Here is a 24,491-nt window from a genome sequence, read left to right on the forward strand (position 1 = left end):
CTATATATACGGTTCGTTGAACTTCATTTCATTCGCACCACTTGTGTTAACAAGTTTCTAGTGTCAAAAATTATAATTCCGTTTTTACGTAATTACATTATTGTGATTTTTTTTAAACTCTATATATACGGCTCGTTGAACTTCATTTCATTCGCACCACTTGTGCTTTCCCGTATTCCGTGTCAAAATTATAATTCCGTTTTTACGTAATTACATTATTGTGATTTTTTTATTGCGGGAAGTCCTAGTGGGAAGGGCGATGGGAAGGGCGGATTGTGCAGGGGATGTCCTAGTGACGTAGCAGTGGGATGGGAAGTCCTAGTGACGTGGCAGGAGGTGTTTTTGGGATGTCCTAGTGGATGTCCGAGTGGGACATCCGCCCACTGGAGATGCTCTTAATTCTAATTATGAGGAATCCCTAAGTCCTAAACTATTAGGGCCTGTTCAAGTTGCTTGATATGAGCATAAATGGGCTTATATCTTGGACTTGATGGGTGTTCAAGATAATTGTTCAAGCCTACTGAAGCCCGTTGTTATTTTTCGGGCCCGCACTGTTCACTCCAGGTATCCTCTTAAACCAATTCAGCCGAAGGAGATGCTATATCATTTCCTGTCTCGAAATTCGGATCCAGTAATGGATGGAGATTACCAATTTACCCATCTCTTCCCTCTTTCATCGTTCCGCTGCTCCATTCTTCAACCCCACAAAAATCCCCACACCACCTCATCGATAAATCTTCTCCAAGACCATCACCAAAAGAATTTCCTCAAACCAACCCCTCCTCTCCTCCCCTCCTTCCTCTTCCTCCCTGCAACGCGTCCCTTGCAATTGTTAGGGTTTCGCCCGATTTCGCAACCCTTCTGGGGTTGCAGCAGAGCTTAACCCCATCTCGGAATAATGGATTCTTGAATATGTTGAAATTGATGCAGAAGATGGCCTTGCAATTGTATGTTGCAACCGAGAGAGGTGCAAGCCCTAGCTCTGGTGTCTCAGGAATTGGGGATTCTACAATTAGTGATGGTGGAGCAGGGGAAAGTGAACTTGGTGGGGATTTGAGGGAGGATTTGGGGGGTAATAGCGAATTGGGTAATAGGGGAAGGAGGATTGAGGAGATTTTGAAGGAGCTAAGGCCAACTGCAATACATGTTAAGGATATATCTTATCAGCATGCCGGCCATTCCGGGGTGGCCGGTAGCGATGGAGAGACGCATTTCAATTGAGGGCAGAGTTGGAATTGCATATGGTGGGTATTATTAAAAAAAATTGACAAACAAAAGAAAATTAGTATTTCCGAAAGCATTCCTATAAGCTTGAACACAATGAACTCAAGGATTAAAACCATGATGGAACAATGCCAAAACCGGATCAGATTAAATTGAGCATATATCATGTCAGCCAACTTGAACAGCCCCTTAGTATTATAGAACGGTAATGTAAAAAAAATGAAGACGCAGTAAGAAAGAGGCAAAGCGGCGTCGTTTCAAAGCACAGCATGGTGCTGTCAAAGGATCCACTCCCAACACGCTAAACACACACACCAAACACCCCCTAGTTTGCCACTTCTGTTTCTACAATATCAAACACAGATTGTTGTTCATACCTATTTTTCATGGAAAAGCCTTTTCACAATCCTATCTACTACTACTTGTTTCATTTCCCACCAACCAAGGCCGGAAACACATCTAATCAACTTGAAGGCCATAACACTCCCGGTGTTTCTATGGCTTGAGGAATTGAAGAACAATATTGGAACATTTCATTACTAAAATTAGAAACTGACAACAACTAAATCATTATCAGCTGATATTGATGATCCTACTGATATCTACATCACCAACTCATACAATTTCAGCATCAAATATAGGATTAATGACCACGATTTGCCCTTTTATTTTACACACATCAATCTGACTTCTGAACATACAACCCAAAAAAATAGGGGATAGTTAAAGTGGGTTCACAACCTTGAAACCACCTCGAAATCGCCCGAATCTCCCACAGACTCATCGGAGCCAAGCACCGCCAACACCTCAGCAAACACGATTCTCCGATTTGCAGCGTACACCTCCCCATCCCACTTCCTGCCCACCAAATCCCTCCCTAGCCTCACCGCCGCCTCCTCCGTCGCCTCAGCACCATCGTGGGCCGAATCCACAATCCCCCACTCCACCCCCATCTCTGCTGTGATCTTCGCCGCCGCCATCACCACTCCCCTCCAAATCCTCGGGGATTCCGTCTTGCTTTTAACAACCTGCACGAACCACCGGGGAATCGTGTAGCCGATGTCGAGCTCGCTCATGTAGAGGAACCCTCGGTCCCTCCGCATGAGGAGGTAGTCGTGGCAGAGGGCGAGGACGAACCCGGCGGCGGAGGCGTGCCCGTTGACCGCCGCGATTGTTGGCATCGGGAGAGAAATTAGGTCCTCCACCAAGAGACGGAGCTTCTTCGACATGATTTTCGGCCGGATTCGGGCCGGGTCGGATAAGGCCCAATTGAGATCGTAGCCGTTGGAGAAGAACTTTCCCTGAGCTGTGGTGATGAGGGCCGTGGCGGAGAGAGACGATTCTGACTTGACCCGGGCGAGCGCCGCCCGGATTGAGTCGATTAGATTGGGGTTGAGGCGGTGCTGATCGTCGCCGGTGATTGTGAGGATGAAAACATCGCCGCGTCTCTCCAAACTGCACATCGCTCTCACTGTGTCAACCTGAGTTCCCTCTTTTTATTTATATAATCTTTTATTATAAAAAATAAGTACAATATTATTTAAAATGTACTATATATTCAACAAAACCCCCAATCCACTGTTCATTCTATTTCGATGAACATAGGCCACTAATATTTGCTGACTACTCGATCGATCGAGGAGTAATTCGTTGAACAATTGATTTGTTTGATTGGTGAATCGAGTGGAAGGATCGATCGATCGGATCGGCTGACCGATCTGTTTATTTGGCGGAGCGAAGAAGGTGATTTTGGTGAAGGATGGAGCAGAGCAGGAGGGCGGTGGAGTCGTACTGGAGGTCGAAAGTGATCGACGTTGCGACTTCGGACGAGGATAAGGTCACTCCGGTTTACAAATTGGAGGAAATTTGCGATTTGCTGAGGTCATCACACATCTCTATTGTTAAAGAGGTGTCGCAATTCATCCTTAAACGGCTCGATCACAAATCGCCGATTGTTAAACAGAAGGTTATTCAATTATGCTATTCGTTGCTCTTTTTTAGCTGTACGGAATTTTTGATTTGATCATCGTGCGCTGTTTTGTTGATTGAAATGGTTAATTTTGCGGTTATTTTTATGGGTTAGCATAATTCAATGTACTGATCTTTTACATGGTTAAGGTTAGTTTTCTTTCCTTCAAGTTATCTGATACTCTTTCTGTGTCTTGAGCTGCATAATCGTCTCGACATGCTTGTTTTGTTAGTACTTCGTTATGTTATTTTAGAAACTTCTCATAGCATTTGAATCACTTGGGTGAGGGATGTAAGTATGCAACCAGATCTTTAGCAGAATATTGACATGTTGAATAACTGTTGAATGGATTGGCAGCATTACTGAGAACTATTGTATGTATTAATCTCGATGTCAGCTGCCTCTGGCAAAGAACCTCCACCAGATTTAAGTACTTCAATCCTTGTTATTGTAATGCCAACAAAATCTGATGTGTTATTAATTTGTTTTCAGGCATTAAGGGTCATAAAATATGCTGTGGGAAAGTCAGGTGCAGAGTTCAAAAGGGAGATGCAAAAGAATTCTGTTTCAGTACGACAGTTAATCCACTACAGGGGCCAGCCAGATCCTCTGAAGGGTGATGCGTTGAACAAGGCTGTCCGAGAAACAGCCCAAGAAACATTATCTACTTTATTTTCGTCAGATGATAGCGTAGCTGCGCCTACAGAAAGCAGTCTTCGCAGTCGGATACAAGGTTTTGGAAATACCAACTATGAAATGCCATCAGATGATAGAAAGTCGTTCATCAGCGAGGTTGTTGACATCGGAAGTGCTACAATTAGACAGGGATTTAGTAATTTAAAACAATCTCCTTCCATGAGGAAAAGTAATGATACTGGAAGTTACAGAAGCCCAAATCTTGAACGATCCTTGGCGAGAGAAAATGATTATTCTGATAGGTATGAAGGGGTTGGGTCTCGTGCTGAATATAACAGCTCTTCTCGCTTTTCAAAAAATGCTGGTACTGGAAGCTGGGGTGAAGAGAGTTCTACGAGCCAGTCAGAAACTAGTAATGGAGACCCTGCTTTGACTTATAGTCAAAAAAATCGCGAAGAGAAGTTGTTGGAGACCATAGTGACATCAACAGGTGTGCGGCTACAGCCTACACGAGATGCACTTCATGTTTTCCTGGTGGAGGCCTCAAAATTAGATTCCGAATCATTAGCGCATGCCATTGAAATGAAACTGAGGTCTCCTATGTGGCAGGTTTGTGCTGTGTGCCATTATTTGTGGTTAACATTATAACAATAATTTGATGATCATCAATGTTGCAGATGTTTCGTATAAATTTTTCTACTAGTTATAAGAAACTTTCTAGTGAAATATAGTGCTCTAAATTATCATGTCTAATATTTTCACTTACTGGATTTTGATAAAAATGCCCATTTATTTAGGTCCGCATGAAAGCCCTATGTGTCCTTGAGGCACTATTGAGGAAGAAGAATGATGGGCATTTTTCAGTTATTTCTTTGTACTTCGGTGACAACAAAGATGTTGTGGTGCAATGCTCTGAATCTCCCCAAGCATCTTTGAGGGAGAAAGCAACTAAGGTGAGATTTTACTTTTTAGTCCCATTTAGGTATCCTCTAGTTCTATCTTTCGTCATGAAATTTAAGTGAGTGGAGTTTGAGTGAGAAGTAATCGGAGATATCTTTAGCACCTTTTCTTCAGAATTTCTTTGAATTTTTATTTCATGAAATATCAGTGTGGTTTGAAACATGGAACAATGATCACATAGAATTATTGGTGCACTGAAAACTACTAAAGTGAAGTTGCAAGGATACAAGATCATGATAAGATGACAGATGCAAGGTACCTATATCTAGGATACACCTGTGTGCCTGTATCTAGGAACTGGATCAAGTATGTAACTGGTGAACTATCCACATAAGAATTACTCTATTACTATTTCCCAATAGAATTACATACTGTAGCTACAGCAGAATTAGTACTTTTGGCTTCTCTCCATTTCAGAATAACAAGTTTGTAATTTGTGGTGGCTTCAGGTATTGAGTCTTCTGGGTGGTGAACAAAATGGCAGTGGAACCAACCATTTCAAGCAATCGACTAAGATTCATCAGCCTTCAATGATACCGGATATGATAAACACTGATGACCCAGATGATCTTCTTGGCATGGAAGATCCACCAAAAGCAGCAAGTGAGCCAAAAGTAACAAATGCACCACCATCTGTTGCTCCGCTGATCAATGACTTACTTGGTGACAATTTCGACAATCGTGAGAGCACCAACAAGCTGAACTTTGACGATGACCCTTTCGCAGATGTCTCCTTCCATACAAGTCAAGATAATGACCGTGTTACTGATTTATTTTCTGGGATGGCTCTTGATATGTCAGGAGCCTCAGAGGCCCACATAGCAGCTCATAAAAATGAATCTGAACCATTCAACCTATTAAATTCTAGTTCCAAGGTCCTCATGGAGAATGGAACTTCTAGTGAATATGCTACCAACTTGATGGATGGTATGCCCGTGAATGGAAATGATTCCTCTGCAAAGAAAAATGCAAGTAGTGATGACACTAGTAGCAACATTTTGGGTTCGGTTTCCAGTGCAGATAATAAAAGTCCTAATGTTGCTTTAAATAATGCATTCCCTTTGCAAGCTTCTGAGATGAATGTAAATGCCATGTTCCCCATGGGTGCTATGGCATATAATATCCCTTCTGGTTTTGGGTTCAATCCCGCATTTGCTTCTCAGCCGATGAACTATAGTGCCATGGGGAGTCACTTTGCTCAACAGCAGTTTCTAGCTGCAATGTCCAACTTACATCAATTAGGGAATCTACAATCCAGTACTACTATTAATTCTCCTGGATCTGTAGGAGGGAATGCAGCGCCCCTTCCAGATATTTTTAATCCCGGCATAGCTACCCAACCTCCAACTTCATTGATGAATGGGTCAAAAAGAGAGGATACAAAAGCATTTGATTTTATTTCGGTAAGTTTTTATTGTTTCCATCTCTCTGTATATCATTATTGTTACAGTAGTTTCCATTGGGATGCTTCAGCACTCGACAACTCCTTCAGTTAGTATTATAAGTTATCATGACATCTTGATCTTGTGGAAATCATGTATTTTGTGGTGATGGGTTTTCCAGGCCTATTAGCTGTACAATGAAGAATATTCTTTCGCTTCCAGCAGTATCTAAGTGTCAGCTAGTATGGATAATAAGACCTTTGAGAGTATGATACAAATGAATACATTGAAACTTTTAGAATCTAGTATTTGTCTGGAATCTCATAGTACTTTCCTTTTTTTTCCAAACTGAACCGATCTCCTGTTCGAGCAGTTGTAACTTGTAACCTATGCTCCTGACCTCTACATATTGCATGATGGTGATAGTTGTGGAAGTGTTTTGCTTACTTGTGTTGGTTTTGTAGGATCATGTGGCCTCAGCTCGTGACACCAAGCGCGCAACTTGATTCATTTGATGTGTGTGGATTTCTTGCTTCATGACATGGGTTCTTACTTCTTAGTGAAGCAGCCCACAAAAAAGATGCTACCTTTCTTGAATTGAACAAGTGTTGGTATTGGGACTTCAAAAAACAGGGTAAAATCGAAAGGATTTCATCCGAAGGCAACTGCGCGACCGATGTTGTGTGAATGAATGTTGCTGCATCTACACTTGTTTTGATCCTAAAATAGTGCAGTCATCAAATGACTGTTCATTGTTGTTGTCTATTTTTATTTTTAACTTTTGTACTTTTATTTGTAATAGCCCATTGAGCTTATTGCCTGATAGACTTTTTGCAGTAATAATATTCATCTCTTGTCGATAAAATAAAACTTGATAAATTCAATACTACTAAAATTAAGCAGTGAAAATTGATAGCAATAACCTAAGGGAGTCACCTAAGTCTGAAAATCTTTGAAACATGAACAACATCAGTCAAACTAAAGGCAGTTACATGAAAAAGTGATCAAAATGTTAAACAAATAAACTAATAGATCTAAAGCGTTGTCTTACTAGCTTGGTATTATGGTATACAATGAGATGCAGACTACAAATTTTGAAAATGATTTCGAAAATGAGACTAACGTCCCTAAATTGATGAAATAAAATAAGAAATTGAAAACCTTATCGACGTCCTAATTCGAATGATACAGACGTTTCCTCTCTATCAAAGCTACAAATGAGATATCAACATCTATCCCTCATTGGGAAAATAAAATAAAATCAGTATTTGAAATCTTGGGGCAACAGACCAAAACAGTTGCCTTCTTGAATTTCCATTAATAATTTAAATTCCAATAGATGAATCATGAATTAGAATATGCGATATTCCTTTGACATAGGGGACTGCAAAGATGCTGAGTAGTGTCTGTATGTGTGAAATGAAATTAAATAATATTAAGAGAAGGATGATAAATGTTGTTCACCCAAATGTTGTTCACCCAAAAAAAATATATTATTTTAAGATTTTATTTTATAAAATAAATTTAAATATCAAGAAATTGTTAATACTGAATAATTAAATGATATTTTAGAATGAATTGAAATTAAATTTATGTATACCTACTAAAAAAAATTCGTGTGTTTTTTAGTTGCATAATGTTATTAAATTAAAAGCACAGTATTATTTTGTAATTTTGGGCAGCAACAAAGGTGGATAAGCCTATGCAATAATTAATGTTAGTTGGAAGAATTAATTAAAAAAATACAACCAACTCTATCCATAACCTTGTCCTTGTCGAAAGAGACACTACATGCACTGTGCTTGCTTCAACAAGGACTTCAATTTTATTGTATTTGCAAGTCATGACATTACTATAACATTTTGTCAAAAAGTAACATAGAATAGAAGAGTTTTTTTGGTGAAGTCCTTGTAGTGATAATAGTATTGGAGAAGTCGATGATGCGAAAGTGTAACATATATTATTAGTTTCTTTGGTCAAAAATGGTTGTCCATGGTGTAATTATTTTGATAGCAAAGTGTATTATATTAAATGTATTGTGGAAACATGTTTACTTTTGTAATTGTCCTCTTGAGATCATGTAATTTATGATCTATTCAACTTTGAGTGGAAGAAGAAATTAAAAAAGTGCATATCGTCTTTAATAAATAAATATATAAATAGAGTTTGCAGCTTTACCGTTTTGAATGAACTGATAATATATGAACTTTTTAATTTCTCTTTCAACTCGAAGTTGAATGAATCATTGCATGCGTCGAACATTTTGCTCTCAAGACTGCAAATGAAACACGTTTTCTCAATACATTAATTACACATTCTCATCAAAATAATTATTACTATCACGCTTACCACTATGGACAACCATCTTTGACCAAGAAATTCTTCTATGGACCCATAATCAGGTCTTGCCATAAAAGATTGGTAATTGTTAGGCCATCCACAACGCTGTTCCTATACCGTTCCTAAACCGTTCCTTAAACCACTATTTGAGGGCCCCACTGTACTTTTTTACTCCATTCCTTAACTAAGGAACGGAACCTGCAACCCTCGTTCCTTAACCGTTCCTTAACCGTTCCTTAAATTACTATTCATTCAATTTCATTTTTTTTTAATTTCAACTCAATTCAATTAAAAAAACAAACACATTTTATTAAAAAACACACAACATTAAAACAAAGTTACAACTTAAACTTAAAAAAATAAAAAGCACACAATTAAAATCATAAAAAAATAAAAGTACACAATTTTAATAATTTCATCCGCCAAAGTTTGCCCAAATGTGCTCAATTAGATCATGTTGGAGTTGGGTGTGGGCGCTAGAGTCGCGTGTCCTTGCACGAATAGATAACCGTTCTTGTATAGACGGATGCGCTCCACTTCGAGGCGGACTACTTGCGGTTGAGCTTCCGGGGGATTCGGGGTCGAACCAATTTCCCGCCTCGGGTCCTTCGTCTTGGACAATCATGTTGTGCAAGATTATGCACGTATACATGATGTCGACCATGTTCTCCATGAACCACGTACGAGCCGGGGCTTTGATGATGTTGAAGCGCGCTTGGAGAACCCCGAACGCCCTCTCCACATCCTTGCGAGCAGCCTCCTGCTTCTGCGCAAAAAGAGCCTGCTTTGGGTTCGCAGACCCACTGCACGTCTTCACGAAGGTAGGCCACTTCGGGTAGATGCCATCGGCGAGATAGTACCCCATTTTATAAAGCCGATTGTTGGCGACGAAGTTGATGGCCGGCGCTTTACCATCCAAAACTTCGGTCAAGAGGTCGGACTGGTTGAGCACGTTTACGTCGTTGTTCGACCCGGGGACCCCGAAGTACGCGTGCCAGATCCAAAGGCGGTAGTCGGCAACGGCCTCGAGTATAACGGTTGGGTGGGTACCTTTGTGGCCGCTCGTGTAGGACCCCTTCCACGCCACCGGGCAATTCTTCCATTGCCAGTGCATGCAATCGACGCTGCCGAGCATCCCTGGGAATCCGTGCACTGTTTCGTGAAGGTCGAGAAGGAACTGACAATCGGCCGTGCTTGGCCTCCGGAGAAATTCGTCGGTGAAGGCTGCCCGGACGCCTTTGCAGAATTTGAGCAAGCACATTCGCCCAGTGCTATCTCCGATGTGGAGGTATTCGTCGAACATGTCGGCCGTTTGTCCAGTCGCAAGCTGGCGGATTGCTGCAGTACATTTCTGCAGCGTCGTGTGGCTGGGACGTCCGACCGCGTCGAACCCTTCCTGGAAGAACTCTTCCCGGGCTGCCAAAGTATTCGCGATGTGGAGAAATAACGGTTTCCCCATGCGGAAACGGCGACGGAAGTACGTATCTCCCCAAACCGGGTTATCGCAGAAGTAGTCGCGTACTAACCTTGCGGCGGCTTCCTCCCGGTTACGATGGATGTACGTACGGGAGCGACGTTGGGGCGGAGCGGCTTCTTCCGCCTCCCGTCGTCGATCTTCTTCAAGTGATTGTTCTAATATTTGACGCATTTGTTCATAAGGATCCATTAGTTTGATTAAATTTGGGAGAAGGAAAATAGAGTTGATTTGAGATGAAAATTGGGGTGGAAATAGAGAGAAATAGATGTGTGTTTGTGATTGAAATGAGTATGAAATAGGAGTATTTATAGAGTAAATAAATAAATAATAAAAAAAAACCAAACGGCTATAAAATTAACGGTCTCATTACCGTTAATAAAAAAAATTTTATTTTTTTTTATTAAATTCGAAATTTTTTTTAAAAAAAATGAATTATTGCGTCATCGGGACGAAGCCCACTCGCGGGGCAGCGAGTGGGCTTCACGCGTCGAATGGGAGTCCGCCACGTCGCCTCGGCGCGTGGCGGAACGTTTCGTTCCGCGTTCCGGAGGAACGAAACGCGGCACGGCATGGGAACGGTGGCGGCACGGAATGGCGACGGAACGCACGCTGCAACGCGTGCCGCCGCGAAACCGTTCCTCCGGAACGGCATAGGAACGGCGACGGCACCGCGTTGCGGGTGCTCTTATAACACATAAAAATTGTTTTATAAAAATAAATGAACTTGCGAATTGGTATAATAATAAAACCTCTCTCCTTCTCTTGTTTACACTCATATGCGCTACTAATGGGACCCAAAGATAATTAACGAAATTAATATTATACTTGCACTCTTTCCATTTTTAGTAAAAATTTTCATTTTTACTGTCATCATTTTTAATAAAAAATTTTAGTAAAAATTTTCACATACAGCCATCATTTTTAGTAAAAATTTTCACCTACAGCCATCATTTTTTACTTTCCTATACACTCATTCCTTAATCTCCGTGCCGAAAAAGAAATGAGCGAGTAGCTCGGGACGGAGGGAGTATTTAATATTTAAATACTGTAATTAATGTTATTAATAGTGCAATTAATATCATAATTAACCTCATTAATGGTTGCGGTTAAGGGCTTGTTCACCTAAGCTTTGTAATTAGATAAAATACCGATCCATAACCATATATGGAAAGGTCCAGTAAAATATTTATATAGAATTTCTTATACTGAAGATTTTGGTATTATAAGCTATATCATGTTTATATTATCTGTAAAAGTATTAATTTAGTTAGATGTACATTCCATAAGTAGTTCTTGCACTGTTACAATTTTACATGTATATACGCAAAAATTCAATTTTTACTGTCTCAATCTATAATAATAATAATAATACCAATAGTTATAGTTCATGAATCTTATAGTACCAGTAGTTATTTTACTGCCCAAGAAATATAGTATCTACAGAAATAATCTGGCATTCGTTGCAATGCTAAAAAATGAAAAAAAAAATAAAAAATGAAGCAACACTAATACACTAATGATCGATGTGCACTTTTGAGATATTGTGTAGTGGTCCAACAATTTAATTCTGGAAAGGCATAAAATCCAAAATACCAAGAGGGCTAAATTGAGTTGAAATATGTTTTCTATATTGTGTTCTATTAATAACAAGCCGTACCAATGATTGATTCACAAATAATATATTAAGATGTTTTTTAAGTCATAAAAATATTTTAAAAAGTGAGTAGAAAGGGTAGGATGGGGTACAAAAATACTTGCCCCATATACATTTATTTATATGGAATGCACGCTTGATCTTTAGCTTATGCATTTTTCTTTAATATTCCTAAGTTAGATTGGTGCAAAAAATATATTTAAATTCTTAGAGAGTGACTTATGTCACAATCTAGAATTTTGTTTAGTATAGTAATTGTTTATATATGTGAGTTTCATGATTTTTTTTTTTGCTATTTAGATTCCTTGATAATTATGTTGTTTATTGTGAGTGTTGTATAGATATGTTGTGTGCGGACTTGGCATTATGTATATATGATTAATAGAATTTAAATAATGATGTTTACTGAAATTCTAAAGAAGCACAATTATCTCATCCATGCAAAAAGTATTGTCTTTAATGATATTCAAAATAAAGAATTTCACTAAAATAAATATTTTATTATTATTATTATTATTATTATTATATTGTCGTTTTTAACCTCATCCAAAGACGTCAATTTGTTTATGAACAGGACAAATGGAAAAAATTGAACCATAGTAATTTAATATTTAAATTTCAAAAAGTATGAATTTGACTAAACTTTCTTATTTAAATTGCTATTATCTATCCCCATCCGTAAGTTTTTTTGTGTTTATTATGAAATATAAATCGAATTTTTATTACTTTCACAATTGAATGCACTTTCGAATTGCTCTCTTTTAAGATTGCCATCATTTTTAAGTGATACTTATTTAATTGTTTCTTCAAACTCTTTCCCATTTGAATAACAAATTTTCAATTTTTTTCCTTGAAAGCCTTTCCCATTTGAATATCCAATCCATCCATTCCATCCATCGTGAATTATCGACAAAAAGTATTCTTCCATTTCAATTCAGTTAAACACCTTTGTCCTATTCTCAGAAATTGAAAAATTCATAGATTTACCAGTTCAATTCAAAACTTGTTTAAATAGCAATACATAACTGTAAAACATAGCACATAGTATGTATTAGTGGTAGTATAACATTTCTAGAGAGAGAGGGCCACAGATTTATGAAAACAGCTGTTATTTTCTGAGCTCGTGATCACAGTTTGATCTTACTTCTTGTCAAGGCAGCGAAGACGGCGGTGATTTCGGCTAGGTATAGGTTAAATCTGAGAAATTAGGGAAGATGATTAGGTTTATGTGTTTGCATTTCTATGGATCTGAATCTGATTTCTTCCGATTTATGTGTTCTTAACAATTTTTCTCTCTTCGATTTTATTTTTAGCTTATTTGTGTGAATGCTTCAGTTTATCTTCTGAATTTCCAGAAATTTCGAATCTTTTTGCACTGTGATTTTAGTTCATGATTTCTTAGTTTTCTATAGAAACTTCAAGATTGGGGTTTGAATTTGAATAATTTTTTGCGTGGGCATTCGTGAATCTGAAGAATTCGGATATTAAATGTTTAAATTTTCTATCTTGTAGCTTAATGAATGCAAAATATTAGTTTAAGTAAATATCATTCGTTCTTTCTTTAATTGGAATTTTCGTAAGCTCTAGGGTTCGCTGATTCTTAAGGTAGATCAAATATGATTTCTTGCGTTTGTGCATCTCTCTTTTCAATAAGGATTTGAGCTTGCAATAATTGTCTCAGATCTGTAAGTATGGAACTGAATTGTGATTCTGTTTGTGCTAAGAAAGTATAGTTTCTCAGGAGATTTCTTGAATCGGAGAAGTTACTTATTGTTTTCTGATTGCCTAACTTGTGATACATACTTGAAGATAACGTTTGTGGAAATCGCTCACGATGTCGTTCAAGAGCATTTTAAGGGAGATGAGAGATGGGTTTGGTAGCATGTCAAGGCGAGGGGTCGAGGTGAAGCACTGGCGCAGCCATAATAGGTCTTTTGTAGCCCCTGACGTAACTCTTTCGGAGCCAGTAGAGGAGCAAGGGCAGTGGGCAAATTTACCTCCAGAGTTGCTCTTGGATATCATCAGGAGGGTTGAGGAGAGTGAGACTGCTTGGCCTGCTAGGGCGGTTGTTGTTTCTTGTGCATCAGTCTGTAGATCGTGGAGGGAAGTTTCAAAGGAAATTGTTAAAACACCTGAGGAATGTGGGAGATTGACATTCCCCATTTCATTAAAGCAGGTATCTTATGCATTCTGTCTTAGTAGTAGACCTGGTTATGAGGATAATTTTTATCTACCTAAACTTTTGTGGTTTGTCTATTGCTTCAAGCCGGGTCCTCGAGATGCTCCAGTCCAATGCTTTATTAAGAGGGATAGGGCAACTTCTACATATCGCCTGTGTTTTGGTCTGACCCCTTGTAAGTTGTTTTATTCACTTCGATAATATGATTCTGCAATGCTTTTATGATTTCCCAATCCTACCTACTTATATCTTCGAAGGCTTAATTGTTTATGCAGCACGATTTATGGGTGGTGATTATAGATTTTGAACAAACTACATATTTGTACATCGATGCATTTTACATACTCAGTCTGCAAATTAACATTATTGGCTTGCGTTTGTAATTAGTTCTTAAAGCAATCTCCTGTGAAATATGTGTCTAACATCTATATATACGAATGAATTGTCTCATCCACGAAGCAATCTCTTGTTTCATTGCTGTATCTTTAATCTTCTGGCCAGAATTGACATTTTTTTATCAGCATGAGGATGCAAATAGGGAATATCTGCTTGTTTTGAACTTTCTGTGTAAACTGTAAAGAGCTTTTCTTTTCGATAATCTACTTGGCATTTTTGTAGACCATCGTGTAAAGAGCTGATTCATATATCTATATTCGCAGCTGAAGACGAGAGTGATAAATTATTGCTGACAGCCAGAAAGATGAGAAGGGCGACAAGCACGGATTTCTTAGTTTCTCTGGTTGCTGATGATTTTTCTCGAGCCAGCAACACTTATGTTGGAAAACTTAGGTACGCAGGCCATATCTCATACACCATTTTCGTCAGAATCTAAAACAATCGTTTAATCTTACTAGATTGCATTTCTGTGATCAGATCCAATTTCCTGGGTACCAAGTTTACCATATATGACAGCCAGTCTCCAACTGATGCTGCAATTCAGCACAAGAGTCGACACAGTCGAAGATTTAGTACTAAGCAAGTTTCTCCAAAACTACCTGCTTATAACTACAGTGTAGCCACCATTTCCTATGAACTCAATGTTCTCCGCACGAGAGGTCCTAGAAGGATGCACTCCACAATGCTCTCGATCCCAGTCTCTTCTATTCAGGAGGGGGGCGTTGCCCCAACCCCGACATCATATCCTCAGTATAGTGATGACAACAAGTCTTCAACCCTAAGGGCTTTGAAAGAGAAGGAGCCAGTTATATCTTTCAGCTCCCCGAACCTCACAACTTTGCCTGTCCCAACGCCACATTGTGGGGATGCGCTCGTTCTGAAAAACAAGGCCCCAAGGTGGCATGAGCATTTACAATGCTGGTGTCTGAATTTCAAAGGCCGTGTAACAGTAGCGTCTGTTAAAAACTTCCAGCTTGTGGCTGCTGTCGACCCTTCGCTGAATATTCCTGCTGAAGAACAGGACAAGGTGATTCTGCAGTTTGGAAAGATTGGGAAAGACATTTTCACCATGGATTATCGCTACCCTCTCTCTGCATTTCAAGCTTTCGCAATCTGCTTGAGCAGCTTCGACACCAAACCGGCCTGTGAATGATGAGCCGTGAATGTATTACATACGTCAAGATCATCATCTAGCTTGCAGAGGGCGCCATGACCGGAGATGCACGATGCTGCTTTTGAGTGGATAACCTTTTACTGTGCAGGTAGTATTAGTAACTTACTAGTTTAGAAGCTCAGATGGAAAGAAACACTTGTTCCTGAATCAATGGATATTCATTTGGGATTATAAAATTTGTTATGAATGTTGGCATCAATGTGTATATACGTGAACTATAAATCTTGAATCCAATTTGAAAATAATTATATACACCTAACTGGCTAACTGTATATCAATATATTCTCAAACAGCTACATATAATGAACAAACCATATTCCCAAGCACTACCTCATTACTTCTTTTTTCTTCTTCCCATTTGATTTAGAGAAAAATTTGCCCAAAAATCCTGATGCTTTAGGAGTGTTTCTGTCATACCTCTGTGGGGTAGACTCTATTACACTAGCAGCATCTGCTCCAGAGTTTTCTCCAGCCGTATCCTCTTTCAGAATCCGCAGCATTTCCATCGCCATCGCAGCTGCTCTCTTGCTCCCGTTGACAGAGATGCTAACGAGGTCGGGGATGACGCCCTCCTCCATCACCAACTCACTGAACTCGGCTCGCTGAGAGCACATGTTGAGTAGTATTGAAACCGCGTGCTCTTGGTCCTCCCGATTCTCTCTCTCGAGTAGTTTGGCGATTGCAGCAATACAACCATCTGTGTTAGCAACAGCAAGTCTAGCCTCTTCGCTGTCGCATAAGTTCTTCAGAATGGCTATGCAGTGACTCGCCAGGCTGTCGTCTTCGAAAAATGGGATTAGTTTAGGAATCAGTTTTGAAGGGATTATGAAGGAACCGACATGGTCGTTTGAGGAAAGGTTTCTCAGTATCTTTAAGGCTGGTTCCAGCAGTTCCAGAATCTGGCTATCGAGTATGTTAAAGATGCCAACGAGAGCACCCGATGCAGCGATTTTCTGACCACATTGTTGGTTGGAAAGCTCACTCAATATGGAGAGAGCTTGCTTGGAGACTTCTGTGTCAAGAAGCGATGCTAACAGACCGTACTCGTCTTCCTTCAAATACGAAACACTGTTTCTGTATGCCACAAAACAACATTAGATTAGCAGAAGTAACCATCTCAACTAATTAGTACTTTTAATAGTGAAATGATAAGGAAAAAGGTCAGGCTTTAAAGCCATCTAATAAAAGTTGAAGAAACAGAAGAGATATAATTACCCCTGCTTCTGCACCACCTCGTACAATAGCAGACATCCCGTTATCTGCGCTTCCATGTCATGGCGGTCGTGGGCATCCTTCAAAAATCCGATGATTGTTCGGACAAACTTTCTTGACGGGATACTCGACCAAGATTGATCATTGTGCATCAGTCGCTTCTTGACATCCTCGACTGCGTTGCACTGAGAATCCCAAGGAAGTGTACTGAGTTTTGATAGAAACACCCAGTCAATTTCATGTGTAGTAGGTCTCGTTTCGTTACTGATCTTGGTGCTCGAGTAATCTGAACTGTGACTAGATCCAATCGACACATTGCTGTAATCTAGTGGAAGATTCAGATCATTCATGGAATTGGTCAGGCTAGCAATGGAGTTGATGGAGTTGATGGAATCCCAAGACCTAAGATGTCTCTCCTGCATTTTCGGGTCGGGAACGGACACACTATGCATGGCAGACCACTTGATGATTAGATCCTTCATACCAGTATTTGATGTGAAAGACATATTAGGCAGCTTCACATGAGTCTTGGGGCAAGTATTCTGACCTTCGTCGAACCACTTTTGGATCCACGTCCTTTCATAAGTTTGCCCCGATGCAATGACAACCGGATCATACATAAGCCTCGATGATAAAGGGCATACGAATTCCTCAGGTGGCACTGGCCTGCTCAAGATGTTGATCTGAGCTTCATTAGATCGATAATCTGCACGGAGCTCCACGTCATATGTTAAAAGATACGGGTTTGGAGCTGGGAAATGGTTGCCACGCTCTGATGAATGATTGTCCTTTTGCGTTTCTGCTATAACCTTTCCGTATTTATTCAGAAGATTCAGGAAGAATATCAATATCTTCCTCTTGCTTGGTTCAGTTTCTCCAAACTTGTCGAGCAACTTTTTGAGAGATCTTTTCTCGGTCAGTAGAGCCTTTTTTGATGAAATACGAAGACGGGATGAAACAGTGTGAATAGCAGCAAGTGCAGCTTCCTCTGTCGAATCAACTGTTGAGCCATATCGGTGAAGCAATTCCCGAAGAACCCTTCCAGCCTCCTCTTCGGACGGATCCAGATAGAATGCAGCACTACTTAGATCAGCAATAATTCCAGAAATCTGATGGTAAATAATGGAGAGAACAAATGACTTTCATCAGCACTGCTAATGTAAAATTACGATAACGAAAAATGTATTTGTGTCATATCAGTATTGAACGAAGGAAAACGAAAGAGGCTTTTTAAAGCATAGGTCCCTCACCTTGGCAGCCAGCGCCACCGGGACCATAGATTGAACTTGGCAGAGACTTTGCTCCAATAAATTTCTCGACTTTTTGCATCTGGACAATATTGCATCACCAGTAAGTGCCTGTAAGATTTTAATGAATATCGAACTTTAGAACAACATAGCAATCAGATACAGAAAAACAAGAAGTTCATATAACTCGGACTGAAGCACGGTGAGACACATACCAGATAAAGTACACTCGACTCACTACAGTACTGCAGCAGAGACTTGGCTTTTGCAATACCATTGTTTAACAAGCAAAGAGCCTCTATTCCTGAAGAGCATCGAGGTCGGGCTGCTTCTATTTCTGGAAAGTTCTTTGAAACTCGAACGACCACCTTAAATAGTTCTGAACACATTTGAGCGTGCACCTACAATCATATTTATATCTAGAGTCCTTAAGAAAACAAAATTTGAACAAACTCATATATGATTGCAGATAATAACATAGATGATTTTGATGTAGAAACACTTGGCAAATGGACCATTTGGAATTTGATCGATATAGTGACAAAACTCGGAATGCAACACCTCATTGGATCACAGAAAAGTTCTTGTTGAAACATCGAAGATTCCTTTCAATACCAAAATAAAGAAAGAGACAGTTGAATACAAATTAAAATTTGAAAAACACCAAGATATTCCGAAGTTCTAACCAAAATATTTATAAAACACGCTCTGTAGAAAAATAAAAAGGTATAAGAGGGTAGTAGTTTATACCTTGAAGGTCTGAGTTGGCAGCAGTCCTTCAACAATTTCGGCATGATTTCCCATAGAAGAAACAGGTTTCCCAGATTAGAAACCTTCAAATGCCAAAAAAAGGACATAGCTATATTAGTTTGTTGATCCAAGTTATGTCTACCAACCAATTAACCTCTCAACATATGGTACTAATATGATTGCATAGACATTTAGATACGTCATAACATCAAAATTCCATTTATGAACCAGAATACAAAATTTCTACAAAGCAGAATCAATGACCCGAGTGTAAATATACATATTTAGTAAGGTTTAAGACACAAGCATGCCAAATAATGCATTTTTATGCATCAAGAACTCTTCAAACTTCCCCATATTACAGCTAACAATCAAGAAATGCAGTCTTTATCCTAAGAATCAATATACTCAAACGTGCTTTCTCCTCGTTCCACTTGAAACATGTTTGTTTCAAAATTTCAACATCCTACATTAATAACTAATTGCAGAACAAACTATTTTGAACTTATACAGCCACAAGACTCACATAAACGTGTAGATAAACTATAATTACAAAAAACCATTACTACATTAAAAAAACATTTTCTTCCAACCTAACACATTGAAGATCATTGTTCTTTCCCCCCAATCCATGAAAATTCATCTGATATAAATTAAATGGCACTGAAGCTGCCATCTACAAACTAAAAATTCCATTAAAACAGCAAGGAAACAGAAAACAGAGCAGTCACATAGTACCAAATTCGAAAAGAATGAAACCCAAATATCAAATGATAAAGATAAAAGGGTTGGAAACCTTACCCCCTTTGACGTTCATGCCACACACAAAAAAAGGAATCTCTTTGCAACACAGTTTTGCCAAATATCTTTGATGATCAAAACCAGAGCCAATTTTATCCCTATCCGAAATCGTCCCAGAAGAGCAAAAACAGTGGAAACTAAAACTAGACGAGTGTTCCTAAATAAATGGTAAAAAGATGCCAACTTTATCTCAAATTGAAAAGGAACACCTAAACCCTTTTGGCTGAGGTGCTTGCACCACAATTAAAGCACCCACCAAACAAATTCTCATGCCAATTCAATATGACCCTTCAAATCAGAACCAATCCAAAAGCCAGAACCGAACATGATGATGTGGGTCACCTTGCTTTCTATCAATGAATGCAGAGAGAGAGAGAGAGAGGGCTTTTGGAATTAAAGCACCATTCAGTTAATTGTGGTCAAAACTGAAAAGAAGAAACCACGAAGACAGATTGTCTCTTTATTCAACTTGGTAGAGTTTTAAAGGTTTATATGAATTTGGGGGTGACGAGATGATAATTTGTAGAATGATGACAGTAGCTAGCTAGCAATGGTGGTTGAAGTTGTAGAAGCAGTCAACCATCAACTTTTCTTCTAAAAAGCAAGAATCTTGGTTTAATAATCTCTCCCCAAATACTAATAATTATCCTTTGCCATTTTGATTAGTCTATTTTTTGGCGAATTTTTTTTTATAAGGAGTATATAAGAGCATCCACAATGGCGGACGTCGGACCGGACATTCGCTGCGGACACCGAAGTTCCGCGACTTTCCGGGACGTCTGTCGGGACGTCTGCCATTGCGTTAACACGACGGACGTCCCGATTTTTTATTGTTTTTTGTGGATGTCCGTCGGGATGTCCTTGGGGATGTCCGTCATTATGTAGTGGGATGTCCTTATGACGTGACAGTGCAGTTGATGTCCTTATGACGTGACAGTGCAGTTGATGTCCTTATGACGTGGCAGGAAGTGTTTTTGGGAAGTCCGTCGGGATGTCCGCCGGGACATCCGTCCCATTATGAATGCTCTAAAATGGATTCATTCTCTAGTAGTACTAATATTTTAATTACTTTTTTTTACATTTTACTAATTTACGTTGTCTTCAAAGTTCATATTTTTCCAAAACCCATATTTTTAAAAAACGAAGGAAGTAATACACTAATCTTTTATGCTTAATGGTGTGTGATTATCTTCAAGTTTCAATAATTCATAAAAAAAGGCTGAAATTATTATTTTTGTATAATAGAAAAGCACAAAGGTCATGGAGATGATAAAATAATAATGGTATTCCTAATTAAGACATCTGTCTCTGTCAATAATACACAAGCCACAAGGAGTGCTGTATTATTGGCCTAATTCTTAATTTAGTTTAGTTAGTTGAAAATTATGAAATTTTGGGAAAAAGGAAAAAAAACAAAACTTAAGTGGAGGTTGTGTGATTGGTTCATCAAAACTCATTAACCCCAACCTTAATCTATTGGTTCTTTGCAAAATAATGATAATGCTACTTTGAACAGTGATTAATTTTTTGATTAAAAATAGTACAGAGTAGTACTATAGTGAGATTTTAGCTTGAAATTATAACATTTTTTTTGCACTTAAAACAATTAGCGCTAATAAGATATTAAAACAAATAAGTTATGATAGTGTGATTATATTGTTTTAAAATTATTGCCCCAAATGTTGTACTAGTATTGATTATTCTTCCGCTTTACTACTACTACTACTTGTAGTTAAAAGCTCTGAATATTATTACATCGTCTTCTTTATTTGGTTGAATGACTTTTCTTCCTCCTATTATACAATTGCAACTTGAGATACGCAATTGGAATTTAAATTTAATTGTTAGAGTTCAAGATAGGAAGAAAATAAAGATACAATGTCATAACAATGCGCCTTGACACACTATGCACCATCGAATTAGGTAATTGGAAGTCTAAATCTGCCAATCATCTTAATTAGGAGAAAACTCAAGCTAAAATATGTTGTCTTATTCACATGCTTCTGAGTAAATATACCTCCTTCAACTAAAATATAAACACAACTTTCTTCTATGTTATTAGTCATAACACAAATCAATATAGTATAAACTTATTTACATATTCTATCAACTCATCCCTATTATCAACTACTAATAATGTAACGAATGTGGATCCATTTTTTCTTCATGATACATTCAACTATAATTTTGAAATCCGTACTAAACGTTCTTAAAGCTACTTACCTTTTATGGATGAATAGAATAATAATTAATGTTTAAGTTACTGGCAAATTGTTAGAAAGCATCAAATTTGATTAAATTTTGATTAATCTTGCAAACTTCCAAAAATAGCCTATTAAATTATAATTTTGATATTTTTCTTAATTGTCACATAATTTCATATTTGAGTAAAATTATGTATGATGTGCCGAACGAAAAAATGATGTGGATAAATGTTCGACTACTTAAACAATATCGTTTTATACGCTTAGTCAATCACATCTTTTATATTTATATATGTATGCATCATGTAAATAAATTCAGACACGTAGAATGCCAAAAAATGTCATCATGGAATAATTACAAAATAATTTCATCATGTATAACATAATTGGTTATTTTTTAAAATTGTAGGACTGGAAATTTTATATTGTATGTTAAGTATAAAGAGAATAGAGTAAAAGATATGGAATAAAGTAGAGATAAAAGTATTTTCATTTTTAAATGAGCCATCTTAGTTAGAATTAAAAAAAAGGTAAGTTATCTTCAATGGGACAAATAGAGTAACTTTTTAGTCATTTAATCTAGTTATTATAATAATTTTGTGAATTCATCATCAAGGGACAAATAGAGTAACTTTTTAGTCATTTAATCTAGTTATTATAATAATTTTGTGAATTCATCATCAATATCTCATTATCCTATTCCATCAATTAGAACTGACACTTTTTACATGATCGATATTTTATTATATCAGTTTTGAATTTAGTATTCTTTTTATAAATAAATATAAATATAAAGATTGAAGAAGGAGTTGGAACCCTAGACATTGACCTCAAGTATTATGTTTCTCTATCGTTGGGCCAACTTATACATACCAGTATTCCCCTCTTTTGATATGGTTAATGGGAACCCCCAACTAAAAAGGAATATTTTATACCAGGTCACAGTATTAATCCTTGGATATTATGAACAATTATTCTTGATTTTGGATTATGTAAAACCACGTGATATATTTTTTAAGAACAAAATTATTTCCGGACAATTGCCGTCTCTGTAGGTAAAGCAATCTACGCAAGTGGAAATAGATACGATAAAAAAGGCGCCTCCTAAATTTGGAAAATAAAGTAGTTTTTTAGTTGAAAAATAATATGTAGTCTAAAAAGAGGCAAAATTAAGACTATGATATAACTAATGTTTTAATTGATACTCTGTACTTCCTTCGTTTTGCTATAGGTGAGACATTCCATTGATTTAAGAAAAATTATATTTTGTTAATTAAGTGAAAGATAATAAAATAGAGAAACAAAAAAAATTAAAAGTATAGCTTTTTATGAGAGAGAGAGAGAGAGAGAGTCACTCATTTATAGTGGGATATAAAAAAATAGGACTCATTAGTCATTTATAATGAATAGAGGGAAAATAATATATTAATTCTCAAATGTAACACTATTAGTAACAAATAGAAAATACTAACTCTAATCTATCAATCCAAATGAGCTGGTGTTTAATGTCTATTTCTCACACAACATATAAAAGTCGTGCAGCCCAAAACAAAAATATGTTTATGGTCCAAACTTCCTCATTTAATGTCAGTGGACAAATACAATTAATTCATCAATAAACAATAGTAGTATAGTATTAGTAGCTCACTGAAAAATAGGGCAGTCAACGCCTACGACAAATTCAAAATTATAGAACACGGTTTGATTTATTCGTATATATCACACACAGAAAAGTTTTTGGACCCACGCGTTACCACAAAATCTTCTTGCCTCTTTTTCGAACACCAAACCTCAAAATAAAATAAACTCTTGGTGGTGAAGCAAATCATATCCCATATCGGAGAATGAATAAGAGTTACAAGCATATAAATGGGCTACCCCAACTCCATTAGTATGAGGCCTTTTGGAGAGTACCCCAAGAGCAAAACCGTGAGGGCTTTGCCCAAAGCGGACAATATCATACTAATGTGGAGTTCGGGTGTGCATCACAGGGACCCAACAGTGGTATCAGAGCCCTGATTCAGGGGCTGAGCCTGTGTGGCTCGAGGTTCGGTGGGTTACGCTTGCAAGTTCTCCGATGTCTCTGCGTGAGCTCGACCAAGACTTGTGGTGACTTGGTGACCTGTAACATGGGGGCACAGACATGTGGTCTTGGTCTGATAGTCTTGGTTTGAGGGGAGGATTGTGATGAAGCAAACCATATCCCACATCGGAGAATGAACAAGAGTTGCAAGCATATAAATGGGCTACCCCAACTCCATTAGTATGAGGCTTTTTGGGGAGTACCCCAAGAGCAAAACCGTGAGGGCTTTGCCCAAAGCGGACAATATCATACTAATGTGGAGTTCGGGTGTGCACCACAGGGACCCAACACTCTTAAATCTTGTATATTCCCTAATGTGGAGTTCGGGTGTGCACCACAGGGACCCAACACTCTTAAATCTTGTATATTCCATTTCAATTTTAAGGATTAGTAATTTAGCATAATGCTAATTAATCCTTAATAAGTGAACAGTGACGGTTATCTCGTGAGTAGAAGGTATTTGTTTAAAATATAGGAATGCAATTATGTAAAAGAAATATAAGTAACTAATTAGGAATGCAAAATACTTCAAGTTTAATAAGTGATGTATGATTTTGATTGATTGTAACAGGCCAGCCACTTAATTTCATTTCTTTTTTGGCCTAATAATTTATTTTTGTTTTCATTCTTACTTTGGAGTCTAGACGCATTATTATGAAAGAAAAAGGTGGCGCAGGAATCGTATATTCTGGAAAATAGAATATTAACTAATGATAGTAAAGTACAAAATACAATTTTTTATATCTTGTTCATCCCCTAAAATTAAGAACTTAAGAAATGCATGAATTTTAATACGAAATTAA

The 24,491-nt window shown here is 37.9% G+C and overlaps 4 protein-coding genes across 5 annotated transcripts; 2 read left to right on the forward strand and 2 right to left on the reverse strand.

Moving 5' to 3' along the window:
• Positions 1–1,734: 1,734 nt before the first annotated feature.
• LOC121762047 (enoyl-CoA delta isomerase 1, peroxisomal) lies at positions 1,735–2,694 on the reverse strand. The gene has a single exon (XM_042157799.1). It carries the CDS (start codon positions 2,685–2,687, stop codon positions 1,959–1,961), a length of 729 nt encoding a protein of 242 aa, XP_042013733.1. The 5' UTR covers positions 2,688–2,694; the 3' UTR covers positions 1,735–1,958.
• A 287-nt stretch (positions 2,695–2,981) lies between these two features.
• Positions 2,982–7,036, forward strand: LOC121762046 (protein MODIFIED TRANSPORT TO THE VACUOLE 1-like). The gene is made up of 5 exons (XM_042157798.1): positions 2,982–3,190; positions 3,686–4,438; positions 4,627–4,782; positions 5,239–6,192; positions 6,636–7,036. Exons 1-5 carry the CDS (start codon positions 2,984–2,986, stop codon positions 6,675–6,677), a joined length of 2,112 nt encoding a protein of 703 aa, XP_042013732.1. The 5' UTR covers positions 2,982–2,983; the 3' UTR covers positions 6,678–7,036.
• Positions 7,037–12,386: 5,350 nt separating this feature from the next.
• On the forward strand, positions 12,387–15,613 carry LOC121761249 (tubby-like F-box protein 5). Its single transcript, XM_042156883.1, has 5 exons — positions 12,387–12,826; positions 13,452–13,818; positions 13,909–13,996; positions 14,481–14,610; positions 14,695–15,613. Exons 2-5 carry the CDS (start codon positions 13,477–13,479, stop codon positions 15,368–15,370), a joined length of 1,236 nt encoding a protein of 411 aa, XP_042012817.1. The 5' UTR covers positions 12,387–12,826; positions 13,452–13,476; the 3' UTR covers positions 15,371–15,613.
• LOC121761248 (U-box domain-containing protein 5-like) lies at positions 15,568–19,987 on the reverse strand. Of its 2 annotated transcripts, none has more exons than XM_042156882.1 (6): positions 19,402–19,987; positions 18,601–18,683; positions 18,066–18,229; positions 17,854–17,961; positions 16,607–17,712; positions 15,568–16,465 (listed from the first exon to the last, which is right to left on the reverse strand). In XM_042156882.1, exons 4-6 carry the CDS (start codon positions 17,878–17,880, stop codon positions 15,718–15,720), a joined length of 1,881 nt encoding a protein of 626 aa, XP_042012816.1. In that variant the 5' UTR covers positions 17,881–17,961; positions 18,066–18,229; positions 18,601–18,683; positions 19,402–19,987; the 3' UTR covers positions 15,568–15,717. The 2 variants fall into 2 exon arrangements, with proteins under 2 accessions (XP_042012816.1, XP_042012815.1); XM_042156881.1 differs by having other exon boundaries at positions 18,066–18,251.
• Between the last annotated feature and the right edge of the window lie 4,504 nt (positions 19,988–24,491).

The sequence above is a fragment of the Salvia splendens genome, chromosome 13 (genome assembly GCF_004379255.2).
Source record: "Salvia splendens isolate huo1 chromosome 13, SspV2, whole genome shotgun sequence".
Taxonomy (NCBI): domain Eukaryota; kingdom Viridiplantae; phylum Streptophyta; class Magnoliopsida; order Lamiales; family Lamiaceae; genus Salvia; species Salvia splendens.

Excerpts from the sequence above, each read along its gene's own strand:
- LOC121762047 (XM_042157799.1), bottom strand. The coding sequence starts at position 2,687 with ATGTGCAGTTTGGAGAGACGCGGCGATGTTTTCATCCTCACAATCACC.
- LOC121762046 (XM_042157798.1), top strand. The coding sequence starts at position 2,984 with ATGGAGCAGAGCAGGAGGGCGGTGGAGTCGTACTGGAGGTCGAAAGTG. Across the intron at positions 4,783-5,238 it reads TGAGGGAGAAAGCAACTAAG|GTATTGAGTCTTCTGGGTGG; the intron begins GTGAGATTTTAC and ends TGGTGGCTTCAG. Across the intron at positions 6,193-6,635 it reads AAGCATTTGATTTTATTTCG|GATCATGTGGCCTCAGCTCG; the intron begins GTAAGTTTTTAT and ends TTGGTTTTGTAG.
- LOC121761249 (XM_042156883.1), top strand. The coding sequence starts at position 13,477 with ATGTCGTTCAAGAGCATTTTAAGGGAGATGAGAGATGGGTTTGGTAGC. Across the intron at positions 13,819-13,908 it reads TCCCCATTTCATTAAAGCAG|CCGGGTCCTCGAGATGCTCC; the intron begins GTATCTTATGCA and ends TATTGCTTCAAG. Across the intron at positions 13,997-14,480 it reads GTGTTTTGGTCTGACCCCTT|CTGAAGACGAGAGTGATAAA; the intron begins GTAAGTTGTTTT and ends CTATATTCGCAG.
- LOC121761248 (XM_042156881.1), bottom strand. The coding sequence starts at position 18,654 with ATGGGAAATCATGCCGAAATTGTTGAAGGACTGCTGCCAACTCAGACC. Across the intron at positions 17,713-17,853 it reads CGGTGGCGCTGGCTGCCAAG|ATTTCTGGAATTATTGCTGA; the intron begins GTGAGGGACCTA and ends ATTTACCATCAG. Across the intron at positions 16,466-16,606 it reads GAGGTGGTGCAGAAGCAGGG|AAACAGTGTTTCGTATTTGA; the intron begins GTAATTATATCT and ends TGTGGCATACAG.